Consider the following 23,201-nt stretch of genomic DNA (forward strand, 5'->3'; position numbering starts at 1 on the left):
GCAAGATGTTTGCTGCCGATTGCAGAAGCTGAGGGGGTGGCATTTGCTGGCTGTGTGACTTCAGGTTAAAGCTAGAGCCAATATTAGAATCTGCCTCTTTGTTTCATATTTGCTAATGTTTACGTTTTATCAAAATGTCTCTGACTTTGGTTGTCATAAAGAGAAAGTAATGATATTAAATTGATAGTATCTTATTATTTATTGGATAAATGAATATTCACTGAATTTAATGTATGTGTGATGGAACATTAATTATAATCATTTTTACTTTGGGAAAATAAATTTTTGTATTTTTTTGGTATAAAGTAACTTTTATTTACATAAATTTTATCTGTAGAACGTACTGCTTTCCTTTAGAATGAGAAAATTTACAAATGATAGATAATTGCTTCTTTTGTCAAAAACTTCTTCAACAAGGTAGTATACATGGTCACATTTAAAATAATATGGTGATAAACAGTCAATAGTAATATTTTTATGTAGACCTTAATCATAAAGACTTTAATCACTTCTCTATCTTTATCTCACTTGGCATATTACATCATTTGCCATTTTGTACAATACTTGTTTCGTGTTGGTAGAAGATGCAGGAAGGAGTAGGGAATAGAGCATTTTCATAGGAAGTAGAACCCTCCTGGAGAGTAGCGAGGAGGGGCTGCCCTTCCTCATGCATGAGACATTCGTGTGTGGAGACTCGCCTCTGCTTTCCTAGACTCGCCCTTCCCCTCAGTTGCTCTCGTTTTGCCTCTCCATCTTTGTGAGCCATCACTTAGTCTGTGTCCTCTGACTCCCCACTGAGGGTTCCCGTGGTCTAGTACTCCCTAGTCTTATTTCACTAGTGGGAACCAAATTCAAGCCTTTTCCTTTTTTAATTACTTCATTTTTGTAAATTGTTGTGTATGAGCCTTTGCATTTGTGTTTGTGTGCGCACGCACGTGTGCATGTGTGTATACACCCTGTGTGGACTTGGTGCCTATAGAGGCCAGAAGAGAGCATCTGACCTCCTGAAACTGGAGTTAGAGATGGTTGTGAGCTGCTGGGAACCGAACCTGGGTCCTTGGCAAGAGCAAGTGCTCTTAACTGCTGAGCCATCTCTCCGACCCTGCCAAGCCTTGTCCTTTCTAAGAAGTCCTGCCCAGTGGTCTTATAGACGGTGTTTTCTTCTGCTTCCACTACCTTATATTCTTCCTGTCTTTCCTTTGTACCCTGAGTCTTCAGTTGAAGATAAGTTACTTGAGGACAATTGTGACTTGTGCCTAACACTATGTTCTGTGTGTGGTCATATTAAATATTTATTAATAAGGATTATTTTGAAATAACATTCATCTATGCGAAAGAGTTTGCTTTATATTTTTTAAGTTATTAGCTAGAAATAATGGTATTTGCTTATAGTCCTGGCCACTCAGAATGCTGAGGCAGGAGGATCACTTGAGCTGGGAGTTTTGGGCCAACCAAGTAGCACCATGAGCTCCTAGTTCTAAAAAACCAAAAATATTAAAAATTACTTGGTAGACATGGTGGCACACACCTGTAATTCTAATGCTTGGGAGGCTAAGGCAGGAGGATTGCCTCCTGTTTGAAACTAGACTGACATACATAGACAGCACCAGGCTAGCCAGGGTCCTACAGCAATACCCTTTTTTGACACCTCAAAAAGCAAGGCTTAGTGGCACATGCTTTTAATCCCAACACTTGAGAGGCAGAGGCAGGCAGATAGATCTCTATGAGTTTAAGGCCAACCTGGTCTACATGGTGAGATCCTGTCTCAATGAATGAATGAATGAATGACTTTAATAATTTTGAATGTCTTCATCTTCTTTGTATCAGATGCTGTGCTAATTGTTGCCTATAACATTCTGACTCCCATTGATTTCCATTGTCTTAAGTCTGCAGATTGCTACTCATAGATGAAGTAGGGAATGAGGGTATAGGGTAGAAGAAACAGATAGCAGGTGAAAATGTTTGATACATGCTTTTTATTTAGTCTTCTGTTCCAAGAGATAAGGGGAAAATATCACTTTCTTTAAATATAATGATGGAGCCATGTGGGATGGGGCAGGTGTTCTCATATCTAATTCTCTTACCCCCAGCCCTATATGATGTAATTCTGATGAACTGACAGACTTTTTCATTGCCCATTATTCATGTTGTGAGGATTAAGTCAACATTTAGACTACTCAAAAACATCTACAAGGTAAACTCCCTTGATATATATTAATTACTTCATTCTATTTGTGATTAAGGATAGAACTTGCAGGACTGGAGAGATGGCTCAGTGGTTAAGAGCACTGGCTACTTCCAGAGGACCCAGGTTCAATTCCCAGCACCCACATGGCAGCTCAAAACTGTAACTCCAGTTCCAGGGAACCTGACACCCTCACACAGCTATACATGCAGGCAAACACCAATGCACATGAAATAAAAATAAAAAAGAGTAGAACTTTGGGACAAGTGGAATGGCTCAGCAGGTATGAGACCTAGGATGACATGGATTTGCTCTTAGGAACTCACAAAGTGGATGGAGAGAACTGACTCACGGAGCTGTCCTCTCCACATGCTCTCCAACCCACATGCATCATACCCACAATAATAACTAAAAAATTTTAGAACATAGTAAAAAAAGAATAGAACTTTACTGTAACTCATATTCTATGTGTTATATATACATGTTGGTAAATTCTTTAGGAATGGGAAGTAGTAGGGATATATGTGAAATATATGAGTTCTGTAAACAGAAATTATGCCGGTGGAATCTTCTAGTAAATCTGGAATAGAGAGAATATCAGGAACTCTGGATACTGGAAGGAAAGCAGGAAGCAAGGTATCTAGTGTGTGATTCAGCAAGAAGAGAGTGTGGAGGTGATACTGTCATGTCCCTGAGCTTGTACAGATAATCCATGCTGTGTTGATGGATGGCTTTGGAATCAGAAGGTGAGTCCCTGGGCACAGATCTGCCAGGCTTTTGAAAGAGGGTTTCATGATACAAGTAATGAAAGCAGGAAAGAACATGGGCATTGACCCAAGGCTTGGAGGCGGCTTTGGAGGTAGGCTCTTTGACAGCCAAGCCTTCTAGCAGTGGAGCTGGGGGAGAAGGGAGTGAGGGGGAACTAGTAGGAGAAGAGGGGGCAGGTGGGGCTGTGGCTCAGTGGTAGAGTCCTTACTATTATGTCTGAGGCCCTGGTTTAATCCCCCCAGTGCTGGGGAAATGGTGGGCTGGAGAAGTATATGGAAAAGAATAAGACTAGAAAATAAGTATGTTTTTTTCCATTAATACTCATTTTTATTTTGTTACTGCAGACAATGTTGTCTGCTACATCAAAGAATCTTAACATTATCTTTCAGGAATATTCTTCCTCTAACAAGTGTAATGTGTACTCAGCCCTGCTGGAAACTAGTCTGTTAGATGGAACCATGGGAGACCTTTGCTTGTACTCTTTCCCCTCTTTTCCTTCCTTCCTTCTTTCCTCCTCCTCCTCCTCTTTCTGAAAACAGGGTCCGCCTTTGTAGCCCTTTTAGCTTGGTATCCGCTGTAGAGCTCCAGGGTTTCCTCAAACTTGTGGCAATGCTTCTACCTTCCCTTTCCCCAGGCTGAGCTTATAGGCAGGTGCTACCATGCTTGCCGCTTGCACATTTAATGAATGTTGTGATTTCAAATTTTACAGGAGTATGAGTTTTTTTGGGCTCATGGAGGCATTGTCTATATAAGTAGACAGATTAGTTGTGCCAATAGTGTGTGTGTGTGTGTGTGTGTGTGTGTGTGTGTGTGCGCGCGCGTGTGCGTGCGTACATGCATGCATGTATGTATATGTTTGCTGCTGGTGACTGAACCCAAGTCCTCATGCATACTAAACGTATGTCCTGCCATTGAGCTGTACCTTCAGTTCTACACCAGTATTCTTGATGTTTAACGGAATTTCTTAGTTATACAACAGCAAGGAAAATCCAAAAATTTCTATTTGAGCAGTGTAGATGTGCAAATACAAAGACTGATTGGCATTAGTATTGTAAATATTTAGGCCATAAACATGTATGTACACTAATGGATGACTTAATTGATTACGAAGTTCTAAACAAACTTGGGTTCATGAGTTGAGGTCATCTTTCCGTGGCAAGCCAGCTCCAAGAGGGCCTTGCAGCTGTACTGGTGAGACCATGGTACCAGCCTGGCATTCTGCTAATACAAACTGAGCTTTATGAGCTTGTCTATTGAAAGACATGAATAAATGGTTCTGGAGTGAAGAAAAATAGACATGAGTTGAATTTAATGTTTGTGATTGTAATATCTTGACTGTTATTGATCACTATAGTAGTGGGAAAATATGAGCACAGAAGAGTGAGAGGAATCAGATCACTCCTTTTTCACTGTTCTGAGAAATCGATATGGGACGATCCAGAAGGAAGATTGAAAATGGAGTTCTGAGCCTTCCACATATTCTGTTCATTATGTGTTCGCAAGCCTACCTGGTTCTAGACTCCAGACGTGGTCTCTTGCTTTGCTTGGAGCTTGCTCTAGATAGAACAGAGATGATAAATAAATGAGACAAATACTTTTATTTATTTGATAAAAGTCAGGGGTTGGTGAGGTGATTCAGTGGGTAAAGACGCTTCCTGCATAAATCTGACCTGAGTTCTATCTCCAGACCCCACATAAAGATGGAAAAAGAGGGAAAAAAAAAGATGGAAAAAGAGAACCAACTACACTAAATTGTCCCCTGACTTCCACATGTGTATCATCTCCCATGAGCCCACAAAACACAATAATGAAAGCCAAATGATTTTTTAAAAGCCTACGCATGGTGCTGTAAGCTTGTAACCGTAGAACTTGGTAGGTAGAGGCAGAAGGATTAGGAGTTCAAGGCCAACTTTGGCCACTTAGTGAATTCCAGGCCAGGCTGAGCTGCATGAAACTTTATCTCTGCCGTTCTCTCCCCTCTCCCTTTGTTTTTAAGTACTAGGAAGGACAGATGGGAGATACCTAGCTCAGTGATGGAGGTCAGGTGATACTCAAAGTGAAGCCCAAAGGACGAGGAGGCATCTGGGACTTTTTGTTTGTTGAGATAGGGTCTCACTACCTGTTCTAAGCTGGCTTCAAACTTAGGGTTCTCCAGTCTCCAGTTTCTCACCTAGAGTATTAGGATTGCAAGCACACACCACCATGCATGGCTTTTAATTTTTTAATTATGAAAATTTTCAAACCTATAAAAATATGGAATAGTGGCCGGGCGGTGGTGGCACACGCCTTTAATCCCAGCACTCGGGAGGCAGAGGCAGGCGGATCTCTGTGAGTTCGAGGCCAGCCTGATCTACAGAGCGAGATCCAGGAAAGGCGCAAAGCTACACAGAGAAACCCTGTCTCAAAAAACCAAAAAAAAGAAAAATATAGAATAGTTTAATTAGCGTTCTCCTCTGGCCTCTACAGGCAGCAATCATGCATGCATTGCCCATTCAGGTAAAACACTCATACATAAAAATAAAAATAAATGAATCTTTTAAAAAGGGAAAGTGGGAGAAATGGCTTATGCAAAAGGCTTTATGCAAAGTAATAATGCACAATACAATATATATAAATCTTGAAAATATTATATGATGAGTAAAGATGCCAGTCACCTATTACAGCATTCCACTCATCTGAAATCCAAAATGGGAAAATCTACTGAGGCACAAAGAATAGTGGGGCCTAGATTGAGTGGTTGAGGGAAGATAGAATGTGACTTGTAATTAGCTAAATGTATGAATTATATGACATGTGAATTATATTTCAATAAAACTGTTGTCTTTAAAAAAAGACTCCAGGCAAGGAAATGGTTGAAGCTGGTGAGTGTAGGATGAGTTTGGAGGGGAAAGGGATCTGCTTTTTTTTTTTTTTTTTTTTTGGTTTTTCGAGACAGGGTTTCTCTGTGTAGCTTTGCGCCTTTCCTGGAACTCACTTGGTAGCCCAGGCTGGCCTCGAACTCACAGAGATCCGCCTGGCTCTGCCTCCCGAGTGCTGGGATTAAAAGGCGTGCGCCACCACCGCCCGGCAGGGATCTGCTTTTAGTGGCCTTTTTTTCCCTCCTTGTAGGGATTTTGAGCCTGGTCCAAATATGGAAGGAGATCATTGCAGGGCCTGTAAGACAAACTGCTGAATGGTCTTATTAAAACAAAACAAAACAAAAAACCCTGGAGCCAGATATTGGGGTGAAAACTGAGTGATCAGAGGAATAGAATAAGTCACAGCCAACCTCACCCTACCATCTCCTCAGCCTCCAGAGAGCTACTTCCTGTATACTCACACCTATATATCTGTCTGTGTTCTGCTATCTCACTTCCTCTGTCCTCCCATCTCTATCACTTCCTGTCTGTCTGTACAGACCTCCAGACCTCTGTGGTTAACTAGTGCTGGGATTAAAGGTGTATGCCACCATGCCTGGCTCTGTTCCCAGTGTGGCCTTGAATTTACAGAGATCCAGATGGATCTCTGCCTCCCAAATACTAGGATTAAAGTCGTGAGCTATCACTCCCTGACCTCTATGTTTAATATAGTGGCTGGCTTTTTCCTCTGATCCTCAGATAAGCTTTATTGGAGTGCACAAATAAAATATCACCACAAAGGCCTAGCGATTGCATTTATGTTTCAAAAACACCATTCCGCTGCTTGAAGAGGAATGGGTATAGAAGAGGATTGCCTAGTTAGGAGATGTCAAGATAATAGAAATGATGGGAGTTAGGTTAGTGTGATGGCAGTGAGGTTGCAGAGAAATGAACAATGGTGTATTCTGGAGAGAAGCAACAGAATTGGAAGGATGACATCATGTCAATGAATTGAGTGTGACAAGTCACTCAGAAGGCGACCAGAGTTATGTCTGGGTTCTGGTGGGAGCTGTGGGGTGAATTGTCATGCCAGGACTTGAAATGGCAGTGGGAGAAGAGAATTTAGGGTGGATAGTAAGAGTTTAATTGTAACTGGATGCGTTGGCACACACCTTTTATCTTAGCGCATAGGAGACAGAGACAGAGGCAGGCAGATCTGAGTTTGAGGACAGCCTGGTCTATGTAGTGTGTTTAGGACAGTCAGGGCTATATAATAACATCCTGCCTCCAAAAAACAAAAAGTAATTAATAAGAATTTGCTTATAAGTTTATGATGCCTAAGATATATCAATTTTTAATATAAAGTCTATTTTTGTCATGTAAGATTTCTGTGCAGGGCATAATGGCATGTGCCTCTAATCCTAGCACTGAGTATGCTGAGACAGGATCAAGATTTTGAGGCCTCCCTGGGCCTCATAGTGAGGCCTGTCTGAAAACAAAGAAGCAGATCCAAGCATATAAGCAAACAAAACGTGTTTGATAAAGAGTCTGGAGTCCATAGAGATCTAGAAGCCTTTCATCTGGATCAGTTCTTACAATACGAAGGAAGACACTGATAGGGGATCTGTCTTTTCCAAAGTGGAAGAGTAGAAATTAAGCTGGAAACGATTTCAGTTTCCATGGAGATACTTGATTTATTTATTTTTAGGAAGCCATTTCTCATTATCCATTTTTGTTAACTTCTTCAGCTGATCTTTGAAAATACAAGGATTGGACTAGAAGGTGCCCTGGGCAGCTAGGGTCATGGCAGGGGCTTCAGCGAGAGCTCGTGTTTGAACATATTTAGAAGCACAGCATGGACACTGGCTCTGCTTTCCCCATCATTTGCTGCAGGAAGGAGCTTCCTGGGGAGGAATAGCATGAAGAAGCTTCCCTGTCTCCTAGCACTTCCAAGGCACCGGGTACTTTGATTCTGGGGTCTTTTAGTTTTTGGTCACTGACACTTTCATATTATTCCTTCACTCACTGGCTCAGACACTATGCTCTGGACAGTAACTGAGAGTGTATACAGAAGCAGAGCGTGCAACGTCGCATGGCCAAGTTAGAACTGTCGAGAAGCCTTTCCTTTCCCTTCTGTTGGAATATCGGATATGCATTTTCTGTGGGAGTATCTTGAGGTTCGAATTCAGACTTCTATTATCTTCACATAGGAGTGCACGTCTTTTAAGACATGATGTGGATTGTTCAGAGCATTTTGGTGTTGGGGAATGTTTCCCTTAAAGAAAAGGAATATGTGATGGGGGGGGGGGGGTGCTAGATAGTGAGGCAGGAACATAGGACAGCGCATGTGCGGCTTCTTAAGATTTCAGTTGCTAATAACATGTCCAGGAACTAAAATTTTAGCAGTTTCCCTGGGAATGTCTGTCTGTGTTTGTTTTGTTTTGTTTTGATACAGTATCTCATGTAGCCCGTCCCCAGCACATCCTCGACCCAATCACTCTTATTTACTATTATATACATTAAGGTAGGGTCTTGCTGATCTGGGTAAGTTGGGGTATTGCTGACCTCAGACCTGAGATTTTCCTACTTCAGCCTCCCAAGTGCTGGGATTTCAGGCGTGTGCCAAACAGCCTGTCTGGCACAATTTGTTTTGAGTGTGGATATATTCCAACCAAATGACTCCATGGATAACAGCCTCAGGAGGGTTCAGTGGACTGTTCAGAATACTAGTGCTCTCACTTACCCTGGTGTGTGTCCACAGCAATGAAAGCAACACTGGCCTCTTGGTCAACTAGTTCAAAAGTCACCCCCTCACCTTATCAAAGTGCTAAATTCATGATGCTCTATTCTGAGCACCCACAATCAGACATGTGGCTCCAGCTTCCTATTCTGTCACTGATAGTCCCTGCACGAACACGGCAAACACACGGAGAGACGTCCAGACATAGACATTACAAAGGAAACAGGTAACCAGTCCTTCAGGAGCTTATGACTAGTCAGAGGGAACCGATGGCGGTCAGGTTCTGAGGCCCCTGTAGCCCACAGCAGCTCTCCTCCTTTAGTTTTTGGAGGCAGAGCTATGTAGTCCTGGCTGTCCTGGGGTGCTCTATGTAAATCCGGTTGACATTTTTTTTCTGCTGGATCTTGAACCTGGGACCTTATGCAAACTAAGAAGTGTTCTGCCACTGAACCATCCCTCCAACCCTCCTTAACCCTACAAGTTGTGTCTTCCAAGTGTTTCCGATAGCAGGCAGTTGTTGTTGTTGTTGTTGTTTTACCTATCAGCACTTCAGGCAGTCATGTTACAGTAAAGATTTTATATTTCATTCTTGAGGCTATGTTTTCCTTAACTTGGATGCTTCCTAACTTCTAATCACTTCACATAGCGCTCTCAGTGGCCGCCTGCTGCAGACAGATAATATCATTTGGGTGGTTCTTAAACTTTAGCATAGGAATCACTGGGGTCAGGGTGCAGGTTTTGAAGCCTGATGGCCACAAATTGAGATTAGTGGATTTCGGGATTGGGTTCTGGAACCCATATTCTTAGTGCCTTCTTGCAGTTAGGGAAACAACATCTACGTGTTCACTATTTGCAGTTTCGTTCCCAAGTCTGCCTTCATTACTAAGGCCTGTCCCACTCTAAGTGCTGCTAATAAGACAGAGGCTGGCTTTTAAGGCCTCAGGAAGTGTCTTAACTTCCCACAGCTGATTTTGAAAACTGTCCAGAGTTTTACAGCTTGCTTTTATTTTCCTCTGGGGAAGCTGTGGTTATGTTGGTCACAAGAAACAAGGTTCTATTTGTTCAAGAATGTCTCGGATATCTGCCACTTCTTCACTGCTCTGGTTGAAGACTTCCTCGTTACCCATCTGGATAGTCACTGATTTCTTCATAGTCTCAATTCATCCCGCTACTCCCCGGGTTCAAATGGCTGGTAGAGGTGATAGAAGTTACTGTGTGCTTTGGGACAAAGCACAGCCAGAGGTAGCTTAGAGACGTGATCTGACACAGCAGCAAGTAGAGCGAGTTTGAGACCAGCCTGGAGTGTTTGAGACACATTCTTTATGTTTGTTTGTTTTTTGGTTTGATTTTGTTTTGGCTTGGTTTTTTGGTTTTTGGTTTTTCAAGACAGGGTTTCTCTCTGTGTAGCCCTGGCTGTCCTGGAACTTGCTCTGTAGACCAGACTGGCTTTGAACTCACAGAGAGCCGCCTGCCTCTGCCTCTAGAGTGCTGGGATTAAAGGCGTGTGCCACCACCATTCAGCTGAGATCCTATCTTTAAATTAAAAAAAAAAAAAGAACGCCGGGCGGTGGTGGCGCACGCCTTTAATCCCAGCACTCGGGAGGCAGAGCCAGGCGGATCTCTGTGAGTTCGAGGCCAGCCTGGACTACCAAGTGAGTTCCAGGAAAGGCGCAAAGCTACACAGAGAAACCCTGTCTCGAAAAACAAAACAAAAAAAAAAAAAAGAAGAAGAAGAAGAAGAAGAAGAAGAGGCCAGTATTAGAATGAAGTATTGCATTTGGGAGGAGGGAACTTGGTTTAATACTAAGTATAGACTATAATCTTGCGTAGGTGAAAAGCAGCAACAGTTAAGACCACACCTAGGGGATGATCACATTTGTTATGTAACCAGATCCCTGTGTTATGCTCATTGAATATATGCTCACAGAAGCACGCCTGTCTTTTTATATACTGTTTTCTTTTGTTTGTTTTTGAGATAGTCTCATGCTATAGTCCAGAATTCACTAAAGTAATCCAGTCAAGCCTTGAACTCCTGATCCTCCTTCCTCATTCCCCCAAGTGCTGGGATTACTGGAACTTTGCACACAGTTTTGCTCCTTAGGTGTTGCCTCACATTTAACATGTTTTGGGTCCCCAGATACAATGTTGCAGATTAATTTGGTCCCTATCCTAATGGTAATTACAGTGTAATTGGGTGGGAAACATATACTCGAGAAATGCTACGGTGTTAACTGGGGAAAGGGGAGGGAGAAGCACAGGATGGTTTGCATGGATGGGAAGCATACCCAATCTGAAGGGTCAGTACAGTTCCATACAAGAAGATGGCAGCTGAGACCGAAAGAATTAAGGATTAACTATGGGGTGGGAGAGATGGCTCAGCAGTTAAAAGCACTGTCTGCTCTTGCAGAGGACCTGGGTTTGATTCCCAGCACCCACGTGGTGGCTCACAACTATCTATTGTTCCAGGGGCTCTGGTGCAAAACTCTGGCCTCTGTGGGTGCCAGGGCACATGTGTGGTGCGTTTACATACATTTAGGCAAAACACTCATACAAATAAATAAATCCAATTCTTTTTTAAAGACTTAACTGTGATTGGAGAAAGGAATGCTTAGAGGTTAGCAGAACACCGTGTCCTTAGCACCCGTGACAAGGAGGAAGAATCAGGAAACCCAAAGGAACTCTGTGATTAGAGAGGTTACTCAGCAAGGAGTGGCAGCCTCTGTGTCAGGGACTTGGTCGTAACGCAGTGATTGTTTTCGTACTTTATCCAAAAGACAGTGGAAGGTCATTGGGAGCTTTTGAAGTTGAGACTGGGAGGGTGTGGTTATGTGTTCAGATTAATGCTGGAAAATCGCTACTTCAGGTTTTTCCTCCCTCCCCCCCTCCCTCCCTCCCTCCCTCCCTCCCTTAGAAAGCATTGTTGAATTCTAGGTAGAAATGAGTGAGGAAAGGTTTTCTGCAGTTATGCAGACCATGAGACAAGGACAGGGTGTTAGAACTGGTGATGGACAGGAATTAAAGTAAATTATATTTTGAATATTGAATTGGTAGAATTTAGTGAGAAATGGATTTGATATGGGGAAAGGGAGGGAAGGAGGGAGAGAGAAAGAATATCCAGGCTAAATACTAAATTTCTGGATTGCATCAGGTATGTATAAAAGGTCTTTGTTTTCTACTTGTGTAGGGAATGTGTAGTATGTGAGCTCGTGTGTGTGGATGTGTGTGTACATGTGTGCAGGTTCTTGGAAGGTTAATGTTAGCTGACTTCCTTGATTATTCTCCACCTTGAACTTTACATATTTAGGCATGTTCTCTCACTTGAGCCCAGAGCTTCCTGATTGTGCTAGTCCAGCGGGCCAGCTTGCTCCAGGATCCCCCGTCTCTGCCTCCCACATGCTAGGGTTACAGGCGGGCCACTGTGCCCACTAGGCATCTATACAGGGGCTCAGGCTCTGACCTCTAGTTCCCATATTTGTAAGGCAGGCACTTTACCCACTGAGCCATCTCCCAGATGGCCTTTGTGTTGACATTGTAAGGGATGCTGGAGAGGAGCAGATTTAAATGAAAGATCGGGAGCTTTTATGAAGCTATTTTCTCTGTGGGTCTTTGGTCTTTTCACTCACACTCACACTCCACAAAATTATGCTGCAGACTGCCCTCTTGCAAACCACAGGAGGGTCACACTGTCTCTTGGCTTTCTCAGTACCTACTGTTTCATAGTCACTTGTGTGCTTGCCTGCTCCCTCATTAGACTGGGATTCCTTTGTCTGGAGGTTCTTAGCTGCTCTTGGGAGAGGGATACATTTTCCCTCAAGTAGTTTCCACTGAGTTAAAGGCTTCTGTTATCTTAGTTCTGGGTAATGCTGGGAGTAAGTTAATGCTTTTTTATTGCAGAACAGCATTTTGCTTTCTCATGAGGGTAGGGCAGACCATAACACAGGAAGCTTTCCATTCCTGCCTCTTCTCCATCTTTTGTGTTTGGCCCATCTCATAGTTCTTGTGTTGAAGTGAAGAGGTGGGAAGAGACGTTCTGCAGGAACTGCTGACTTGAACATGAGGTTCAGAGTGTGGACTGCATGGCAGGTTTACCTGGTTGCTGTCAGAAAATGTGTGGGAGCTCACTTTGTCTAGTTGCCACAGATCTGTTTCTTTTTCTCCCGGTGATCAAAACAAACACCAAGGGACGACAGTTTACTGCCTATTGTTTGTTCCCACCAGACAGAAAGAGGAAAGGAGCAAATGACACAGACTGTCTGTGTCTTTGGAGCTACACTGGGAAGAGCGGAATAAACTGTTTGGTGTCTTGCCATCCCCACTCTTGGCCCTTTTATTTCTTAACTCCAAACTTCAGAGCAGTACCTTTCCTACACCGTTGAGTTGCATATAATATAACAGGATTATATTAGCAATATTTTTACTTTTTGGTAAAAGAAATATTCACCATTTTTCTAAGGCTGTTTATATTCTGTTTTTGAATGTTGGCTATTGTTATACAGAACCTGGGTTTCAGGGAAATAAAGAGGATTGAATAAATGGGAGGGTGCTTTTGTGTGCTTATTTCCTTAAAAGTCTGTGGTTTATCTTAGAGATGGACTCCTCTGCTTTCTTCCTTTATTCTTCCTGCTGCTGTTTCTTCTCCTCCCTTCATCCCTCCCTTTCTTCTGCTTTCTCTCCTCTTCCTTCTCCTCCCCCTCCTCCTTTTCCTTATCTTCTCTCTCTTCTCTGTTTCTTCTTCCTACCTTCCTCTAAAGCTGGAGTGCTCAAGACAGTAGAACCTAGTGGAAAGTTTTACCAGGAACTCACAGACTCAAACAAGAAAAATTATTTTTTAATTTGGGATTTGTTTTGAAATGCCCAGTTGAAAATAATTGCCAGTCATGGTGGCTCACATCTCATATCCTAGCATTAGGGATGCAGGAGCAGTCAGATGTCTATGAATTTGAGGCCATCCTGGTCTATGTATTGAGTTCCTAGATAGCCAAGGCTACACAGAAGGATCTTGTCTCAAAAAACCAAAAGGAAAATAATTCCATGGGAATTTTGTTGTTGTTTGTTTTTCTGAGAGACAGCATCACTGTAGCCCTGACTGACCTGGAACTCACTGTGTAGGCCAGGCTGCTCTTGAACTCACAGAGATCTTCCTGCTTATGACTTCCCATGGGCTGTGATTAAATCCATGTGCCATGATGTTCTGCTTTTTGTTTTGTTTTGTTGAATGATTAAAATACAGTGTAGAATAATAATGTTAATAGAGTAATAGTCATAGTTATAGCCATGCTATATTAACACATCTTGATTTAGTATTTTCATTTATACATCCTGCCCAATATTGTTGTGTGTGCCTATTTTCAAATTGGAGTATGTTTGCATGTTAGGAAAAGCATCATTGGCCCTGTTATTAGAAGAGACATCATTAGCTTCTGTCATCAGGGCCAGCCTTTACAACTGTACCCCTGGGGTCATCATCAAGAGCAGATAAAGATCTGGGGAAATATATAAATATATATATATATATATATATATATATATATATATATATTGCTTCTCCTGCGTACTTTCAAAAATGATTGAAGAAAGGAAAAAATAACCTATAGGTATATTCTTTTAGTAACATAATATTTTATTTATTCTTTGAGAATGTCATATATGTATAAAATGTATTTTGATCTTATCCCTCTTTCTACTCCTCCAGAACCCCCAGCACATGCCCCTCCCAATTTTATTTGGCCTTTTTCCCACTCAATAGAGTCCAACTAGTGCTGCCCATATTCATATGGGTGTGGGTGCATTCACCTACCAGTGGACATATCCCCAAAGAAAGATGCTTCTCCCTCCCCATGAAGCTGTCAACTGCCAGCAGCTCCTCAGCGAGGGTTGAGGCTTGTATGTGTGCCCCTCCTCCTCGGAGGATATATACTTAGTAGCTGCGATGGGGACTGTATGAGTGTAATTATCAAGGAAAGCATGCAGTTTTGATGTTTCCTCCTTAGATATTATTTCAGTGTTGTATGTAAACGTGGCTGTACTTAGTGATCTTCAGTTGAAGTATTCTCTTGGAAAAGCTGTACCTCAAGATACATTGTGTTTTGTATGCTTCACTTGGTACAATGGGCTTCTGATACAGCCTTGTTTGCTAGGGAAGCCATTCTGATTGTAGGAATTGCTGCTTTGTTTCAGGTCGGTCTTCTCTCTTTCCCTTTGAAGACGCCTTCTTGGATGACAGCCATGGCGATCAGGCTTTATCATCTGGCTTAAGTTCTCCCACTCGATGTCAAAATGGGGAACGAGTGGAACGCTACTCTAGAAAGGTGTTTGTTGGAGGCCTTCCTCCTGACATCGATGAAGGTACCGCATGCATTCATTAAGAACTTTACAAGAGCTAACTGTTATGCATTGCGCATTTTGTGCATTGTGCTCGGACCCTGACTCTTCTCCAGGCAACATCAATAACCACACATTGAATGTGTAAATGAAATTAAACGGTGACAAAGCTAACTTAAAAACTGCTCTAGTTCTCATAGGCTTTGGATGTGCTATGAAAACCTCCTAACACTGGCCTGCTGGGTCAGTGCAGCTGTAATGTTAATCTAAATAGGTCAGGGTTTCTTTAGCCCTTTCATGACGTGTGTGTTGGGGTGCTAAAAATAGTTTTAGACTTACTACATTCAAGTTGTAGATGGCCACAGACTCATTTTCCTCTAGCTGTCCTCATATCTGTGTTACTATTGTCCATTAGATTTTCTTTAGGATAAATTTCTTGCCATTGCTGATAGAATGACAACCTACATCCAAGGAGTTACAAAGTCACAGTCTTCTATGAGTCAAAAGTCAAAAGAAAGGGAGAAAATAATTGAGCTGCAAGTAAAGTCTCATCTCAGTAAAGAAGGCAGTATGGAGATATAGGAGAGACAATTGACTTTTAACCCTTTTACATCACCAAATAGTGTCATCTACTTTGTTGTCCTGTTCCTCATCAATAGAATTATTTATAATCCTAGAGATTCCGTACAAATGATTATATGTCTATCTTTTCTCTTCTCTTCTCCTCTTTCTTTCTTTCTTTCTTTTTTTTTTTTTTTTTTTTTTTTTGTTTTTCAAGACAGTGTTTCTCTGTGTAGTGTTGGTGCCTGTCCTGGATCTTGCTCTGTAGACCAGGCTGGCCTTGACTCAGAGAGATCCACCTGGCTCTGCCTCCCAAGTGCTGGGATTAAAGGCGTGCACCACCACCTCCCAGCTTTTCAATTTACATTTATTTATTTGGGGAGTAGTGTGCATTCCACAGCACAGAGGATAATTTGTTCTGCTACCATGTGAGCTCCAGGGGTTGAACTCAGGTCATTAGTCATGGGCCTTTATACACTGAACCATCTCTCCTGTCCATGAAATTATATTTGAAACATTTTCTGCATCTTTACCTTTTTTCTAAAAATAGAGAAACATTCCCATTTTTGGAATCTCCTGTTTTGCTTGACATAAAGATCACCTTGACTAGTATTAGATTTTCTTATTAAGTTTATTGGTAATAAAAGGAAAGGAATTAGAGTTAGAAACATTTTTTCGTGGTTAGAAGCTAATAACCAAATGTATTCCCGAGTAATGGCATTTCACTTTGCAGATTTTACTTTTGTAAAGATACTTCAGAAAAGCTCTAAAAAGAAAATAAATGCAAAAGGAGGGGGGTCCCTCAAAACATTTTTAAAGTAAAAAGATATATTTTATATTTCTTATGATTGCAGGGTTTTTGTTTTTTGTTTTTTTCCATTTTGCTAAATTCCTTCTTTATTTTACAGATGAGATCACTGCCAGCTTCCGCAGGTTTGGACCTCTCGTGGTAGACTGGCCTCATAAAGCAGAGAGCAAGTCGTACTTCCCTCCTAAAGGTAATGGACTCAAGACATCACCCTGTCTGTCAGAGGCCAGGCTGCCAGACAGCTCCGTGTAAGGCATTCTTACAAGTCTTGAAATAGCTGTTGACCCCTTTCCCTAAGTAAAATAACACTGATGATCACCGTTATGTGTGAGAGAATGGAATCTAGGGCTTCACGCATGCCAGGAAAACACTCCACCAGTGAGCTGCTTCTCCTGCACTGAATGTTTGAGACATGGTCTGGCTTTGAACTCTATATGTATCTGAGGATGACCTTGAACTCCTTAGGTGGTATGATTACAGGTACGTGCCATCGTAAATGGCTATGAGTCTAAAGTTCTTAATTGCATTGTATTAATTGTATTAGTCTCAAATTTAAAAATAAGGATATCACAGAGGTGAACATATTCAGGATGGTCTTTAAAGATGAGTGAAGTCAGAACCTTAACCATATTTGAGCTGAGTAACTGGTGATCTCAAATATGGACTATGAACAAACAACCTGCATGGTATTCCTGTTCCACACCTTGATGGACAACTATTAATCTTCCTAAATTTCATCTAAAAAATGAGGATATGATTATGTCTTCATATGCTGTCTTATGCTTAAACAAGAAATTGCACATAGAATACTTTGCATAGTACCCAGGTATCACTGAGGGCTCATTTGTTTGAGCAAAGGAGTGGTTTTCATGGTTAGTTTGGTTTTTTATTGTTTGTTTGTTTGTTTTAGTGGTTTTGTTTTTGTTTTGTTTTGTTTTTACGAGACAGGGTTTCTCTGTGTAGTTTTGCACCTTTCCTGGAACTCAATTTGTAGACCAGGCTGGCCTCGAACTCACAGAGATCCACCTGCCTCTGCCTCCCGAGTGCTGGGATTAAAGGCGTGCGCCACCACCGCCCGGATGTTTTAGTGTTTGAAACAGAGTTTCTCTGTATAGCCCTGGCTGTTCTGGAACTAGCTCTGTAGACCAGGCTGTTCTTGAGATCACAAAGATCTGGCTGCCTGTGCCTCCCGAGTGCACCACCACCACCAGGCTTCATGATTAGTTTTGTAGAGAAGTTATGAAGATCTAGGGTACTAGCAGTGAGAATAGGAGGAGGAAGAAATCACTGGTTCCAGTGATGGAGCCGTCATGATGACAGGAGGTTTGATGGCAGGGTGTATTAAAATCCCTTCCACTAAGTGGTAGACTGATGGCGTTGTTGGCCAGAGGGAAAACCAAGTTGGTATGTTGATGATTTGATGTAGCATTGATCTGTCCTTATATGTGAACTGAGCAGAGATTCCTACAGGCACAGGCCAGGCACTTGGTTTATAGTCAGGCCTTTGGGAGCAGAGACAGGTTGGAGACGCATGTGTCTTGAGTCATCTTTTTGAGAAGGGAGAGGAAAATGAACAAATAAGTAGATTTTATAGTAATAGTTACTAAGATCCTGAAATAGAGATGGCCGTGGCCTTCTTGTCAAATACTTGGTATTATAAATAATACCCAATAAGAGTAATGGAGTGATAGAACCAGAGCAAAACTGCAGCTTTCCCTGAGCAGTGAGAATGGGGGTGCCTCCTGAGAAGAGCTTACCGTCAGCATCTTTTCGTTTCCTTGTAGGCTTTATGCCTGTGTGTGCATTCATGTGAGCGCGTGTGTACGCGTGTGTATGGTAGATATGCATGTATGCATACAGGGCTGAGTATGTTATGAGTATAACAGCTAAGATGCAGTCTTGTGTTCACATTTTGATCTCTTATCCCCACAAAGTGTCTAATGGCTTGTGGTGGCTGCCTCACCTATTCCACGCCTAATTTATTTGCTTGCTGGCCATTTAGACCATTAGTAATAATACTTATGTTTATGTATTCTTGCCTGTGCCCTTTTCTTTCAAGTTGTTTTCTTTAGGCTAAATTAGAAGCTACTTAACTAGAGATGAAAATCTTAATGACTCCGGATTTGATGTCACATGGCTTCCCAAAGCAATCTCTTTGTGAAGTTTATGCTAATTTGGACATCTGCAGCAAGTTTCCTCTTGAGTTCCCAGTCAGATAAATGGTGCATTGCTGCTGTGAACTCACCTTTTTGCTTCTTTGTTTGGTATATAATGGACCTCTGCAGAAGCCAGGGGCCACATTGGTCTGAATCATGCCTGAAACGGTTCATCGTTTTTCTGTAAGACCCAGTTGGCTGAATCTTGGTTGCCTTCTACCATCACTGCTTATCTTTGCGTCTCATGAGGGAGCTCAGGGTGACCTTGATGTCCTGATTTTCTTTAGTACTTGCATTACAGAAATACCCCACTTTGCCCAGCCCTGCTGTCCCTTAAACTGGACAGCAAAGTCCTCCTAGAGCAATGGGACTTTTGTCTCAGCTTCCCCCAGATTTCTGAATGGGATGCTCCCTTTCTTCCCTCAGGTCTCTGCTCAGATGTCACCTTGACAACAACGGCTGTCTGTCTTGACTTCTGTATCTAAAGTAGCTGCCCCTAAGCCCTCCGCTCCCCTTCTCCTCATATTTCTTTCTTACCTTCAAGTTACTTTTCTTTGAAGTCCCTGTTTCTGTTTTCCAAATGCGAGTGTAAGAGCGGGGAGATCCTTCCTGCCTAGTTCACTGCTTTGCACCAAGCATCTTCATGCCTGGCACATTTCCCCTTGAATACTTTTTAGATGAATGAACCACAGCTTTGCGAGTTGATGAACAGGCTCATTACTTGCTCAGAGAGTAGAAGTCCATCAGGTTCTAGAAGCATCTTTTCATTAGTGCACATAGCTTTTATTAGACTGGCTTGAACCTGAGAGATCAATAGTTAATATTTTACCTGGGAAATGAAGAGATTTTTTTCATTCATTTTTGCTTAGAAGAGATGTACTTTGACTATATAATCTGATAAATTATGTTCTTTCTAAGGCTATAATTCATATAGAAATTAGTAATTTAAACTGTATGTATGACTCAATATATATTTTCATAGCTGCTTGAAGGCCAAAGTAGTCCTTGTCTTTTTCTGAACCCTGGTGCTCTGTCATTCTCACATAAGCTCAAATATTTCCAAGGAGATTTCTCGGGCTTGTAGCAGTTGCTTTTTATCTATAGTTTAGCTATAAGAAGACTCTGCCTCCTTGGTGATACCTCACTGTTTATGTATCTGGATGAGCTGCTTTGTAGTGAAGTTTTAGACTGGACAGATCACAGATGCTACAGTACTACATCAATGCAGGGTGTGGCTGTAAGTGATAAGAGGATCTGAAGAGAAGAGGAGCTTTGATGTGAGCAGGTGCCATGGAGGCTATAGTAGGGTGACAGGCAGCTGAGATGTGAACACTGAGAGCTAAGTCTCCATTGCTGTCTTCCGCCGTGAGTCAGCTCAAATGTTTCCGTATTTCTAGTTGAATTCCAGGGGGGGAGTGTGATTAGTCCAGTTTGTATTTTAAGACTTAGCTATAACATAGTAAGTTATCCTCAAGGTAGAGCCCTGGATTCCTTGACTGCTTAATAAAGGAACAGCTCGCTTGTACTTCCTGGAGCCCAGGGCTGTGAGTGTTACATCTAGGAAGATAACTTGGCATGGCAAACTTAGTGATAGATGTTTAGTGTACCCTCTTTCAGTGTCTCGGGGAGAATGCCTCCCCATCCTGGACTGTCTGTCCTGGTTCTGCATGAGGCATCTGCTCTGGAGACTGCAATAATCTCACCCCTTGGGAGGGGGCATGGAGCCTGAGGAGCCATGCAGAGGATCTAGCCATGGAGAACAGCTGAACTCCCAGTGTTGGCAGAGGCTTCTGGGGCAAACATGGCAACAGCCAGTCTCACAGGTTGGACAGGAGATGCCTCCGACACCCTCCAGTGATGAAGGAGGGTGCAATCCACAGTTTCCTTGGGCAGCTGGTGCTAGCTTTGTCAAGCCAGGGCGTAGGTCCAGTGCATGCCAGGTATACAAGAGTAGAACCAGGTACTCAGCAAATACAGGATGACCCAGGTGATGACTCCCTTCCACTGTCAGAAAAGCATGTGTGTCTTTTGTTTTAGCATATATTTTTATCCTGTCTTATGTGTGGGGATATTTGTCCACATGTGTGTCTGTGCATATGTCCACGCATGACTTGTGTGCCTAGTGCCAGGAGGCTAGATAGTTGTCAGCTGTCATGTGGATGCTTAAAATCAAACCCAAGCCCCCTGGAAAGAGCAGCCGGTGCTCTTTAGCACAGAGCCATCTCTCTAGCACCAAAAGCATGTGCTTCTGAGTGGCTGTTTGAGCTGCCATCCCAGGGCTTTTCTGTGCTATCAAGCTGGCTTACCTGCTGACCTTGAGATAAGGCGTGCAGTTGTGATGGTTTATGTAACACGGCTATGGTTTGTGAGCCTGGCAGAAGGCAGGCCACGTGGATTCAGACCCACTTTGAGCCAGCCAGCTAAAGAGGTAACTGTTTGAGGGACAAGACGGGGGCAGACACAGGCTGTTGGGGAGCTGTAGTAGGCTGGAGTTTAGCACATATTTCCTTTTTGTTGGTTTCTCTAAAATCTGACTTTGGAAAGAAAGGTTTGCAAACGTCACATTTATTTTCCCCCGTGTAGATAATTTGAATGGAAACAAGTCAGTGTTGCTCTTGTCTCAGATTCCAAGTTTTTCCACCTTCTGGGTTATGTAACAGATCAGTTGAGAAGCCTAGTGGCTTTAGCATGTAGTTACTCTTTCACACTCTATAATCAATACTTCGAGTAATATTCTTTTATTTTCCTTTCATAAATGTAGGTCTTGGCTGATCGTGCTAACACTCTGGTGAATTTTGAATATATTTTAATATGTCATCTACTTGCAGTTTTCATTCCAGGGAGTGATTTTCTTGTGAAAACACGGAAATTGCACTGTACTGTACTGAGATGGTTTTTGTCTTGTCCTGTTTAGACCGATGGAGCAGCTTCTATTTTTACTTTCGAGATCATAGTATATTCCCACTTAGACTGTTTTTATTAAACACCTGTCTTCTCAGCATTGTACTAAAGTCGAGCTGTGAATTTGGTTTTCATGAAGCATTTATAGCTTGGGGAACTGTACAGGAAGGAGAACAGCTTTCGGAGCAGATAAGCCACAGGACCAAGCTTGAGCAACTCCAGAAATGAGAGACAGTGTACGAGGTCACAGTGGTACACGCTGTACCCAGGCAGAGGTGCTAGGAAAGGGCAGGCATGTGCTTAATCCAGGAAACTGTAAGGACTCCCATTGAGGACTTTGTTCGGAAAAGAGCACATTTCAGAAACAGAAATGAAATGCAAATTTGGCAGGTGACGGAGAGAGGATGTTTTAGCTTTGGTCTGGACTTGCTGACAGGGTTTAGATAGGACCAAGGCTGAAAGTGTGACCAAGAAAGAGTATATTGAGTAAAAAGACTGGAAATGGGAAACTGGAGCTGGGGGATGGCTCACTTGCTAAAGTACTTGCTGGGCAAGCATGAGGACCTGTTAGCTGTCTGCAGAAACCACATAAAAAGGTCAGGCGTGGTGGCAGATGCTTGTCATCCTGGCACGGGAAAGGTGGAGACAGGATTCCTAGGGCTTGCTGGGCAGCCTGCTTGGCCCAATCAGCACACTTCAGGCCAGGAAGAAGCCCCCCAAAGTTGACCTCTGGCTTCCAAGCACACATGCACACACACACACACACACACACACACGCACACGCGCACACACGCACACGCGCACACGCACACACGCGTGGGGAGAGGAGGAGGAGGAGGGAAAGAGCGATGAGAAACTGATTAGAATTATTGAACATTGACAGTGAACTTGGGTTGTCTCTTAAATAGAGTAGGTGTCCATAGTCTTGAAGAGGAGACTGTCATAGAGAGAAAATGTGTCATCAGCAGAATCAAGAACTAATATGAGGACATTAAACTCCAGAGGAAAGAAGAATTTAGAGTGTTAGACTTAGGCCTGAGACCACAACCAAGGGAAGTGTCTCTGGTAAAACATCTGACAGTTGTCTGAGGATGAGGGAAGAGCAACGAGTAGAGGACAGACGTCAGGCGTCCGGACTCAGGAGGGAGGGGTGCCAACAAGTTCCTAGCTGGGTGACATTTAACACTAAGGAATTGAATCTCTGAACCTCACGGACTCATCTGAGCTAGTGTCTCAGGTTTTCCAGATTCCATGAGACCATGCACAAAAGCCCCAGCACAAGTCTGAGGGTTGTTAGGTGTGGAATAGCATGCACTCCATAAAAATGTAATACTTAGTAATAATAGAAATCACCCAGCTGGTTTGGTCAGTTTCTTCCACACTCCCTGGTTGCAGTTTTCCCTGCTCAGGTACTTATTAGAACCGACAGTGACTTGAACAGACAGACCGGCAGACTTCACAAGGCCCTCATTGTACAGAGCACATGTGATTACATAAACAGAGCTTTAACCTAACTCTCCAGGTCACTGCCCCGGACTGCAGAAAGTACGCTGCCAGTCTTCATTCTGGGGGTGCTTCTCAGTCAACTTGTTTTCTTGTTCATTCCCAACTCCTCCTACCCTTTCCCACTCACAGCCAGCCCACAGAGGAGCAGTTACTGGTATAGGAGGAAGCGGAAAATGGGCTGGAGCTAATGTGTGTCTCAGCTCTAGGTAGTAAACATAGACAAAGAAATCTGGTTCCGACTCCAAGGGGCATGTTTAGGAATCCCAGAACGTGAGCAAGTCCGTTTGCAGAGCCATGTGTACATTGAGTGTGGGCTAGTTTCTTCCCCTGGAGCCCTCCTGGTGCTTTCCCTGTGTGAGCATGAGGTCTGCCTCTGTGTTCAGAACGTGATTTCTCTATCAGCTCTTCCTTACTGAAA

General features: G+C 42.8%; 1 protein-coding gene across 12 annotated transcripts in view; it reads left to right on the forward strand.

Moving 5' to 3' along the window:
- Positions 1-23,201, forward strand: part of Cpeb3 (cytoplasmic polyadenylation element binding protein 3) — a 190,201-nt gene that overhangs the window by 108,824 nt on the left and 58,176 nt on the right. For all 12 annotated transcript variants that reach the window (XM_052712070.1, XM_052712063.1, XM_052712067.1 and 9 more), the window contains 2 exons: positions 14,708-14,875; positions 16,321-16,410. In XM_052712070.1, the coding sequence (XP_052568030.1) occupies positions 14,708-14,875; positions 16,321-16,410 (258 nt within the window). The remainder of the gene's footprint in view (positions 1-14,707; positions 14,876-16,320; positions 16,411-23,201) is intronic.

Source organism: Peromyscus californicus, unplaced genomic scaffold, assembly GCF_007827085.1.
Source record: "Peromyscus californicus insignis strain IS unplaced genomic scaffold, ASM782708v3 Scaffold_4__1_contigs__length_199733344, whole genome shotgun sequence".
NCBI classification, from domain to species: domain Eukaryota; kingdom Metazoa; phylum Chordata; class Mammalia; order Rodentia; family Cricetidae; genus Peromyscus; species Peromyscus californicus.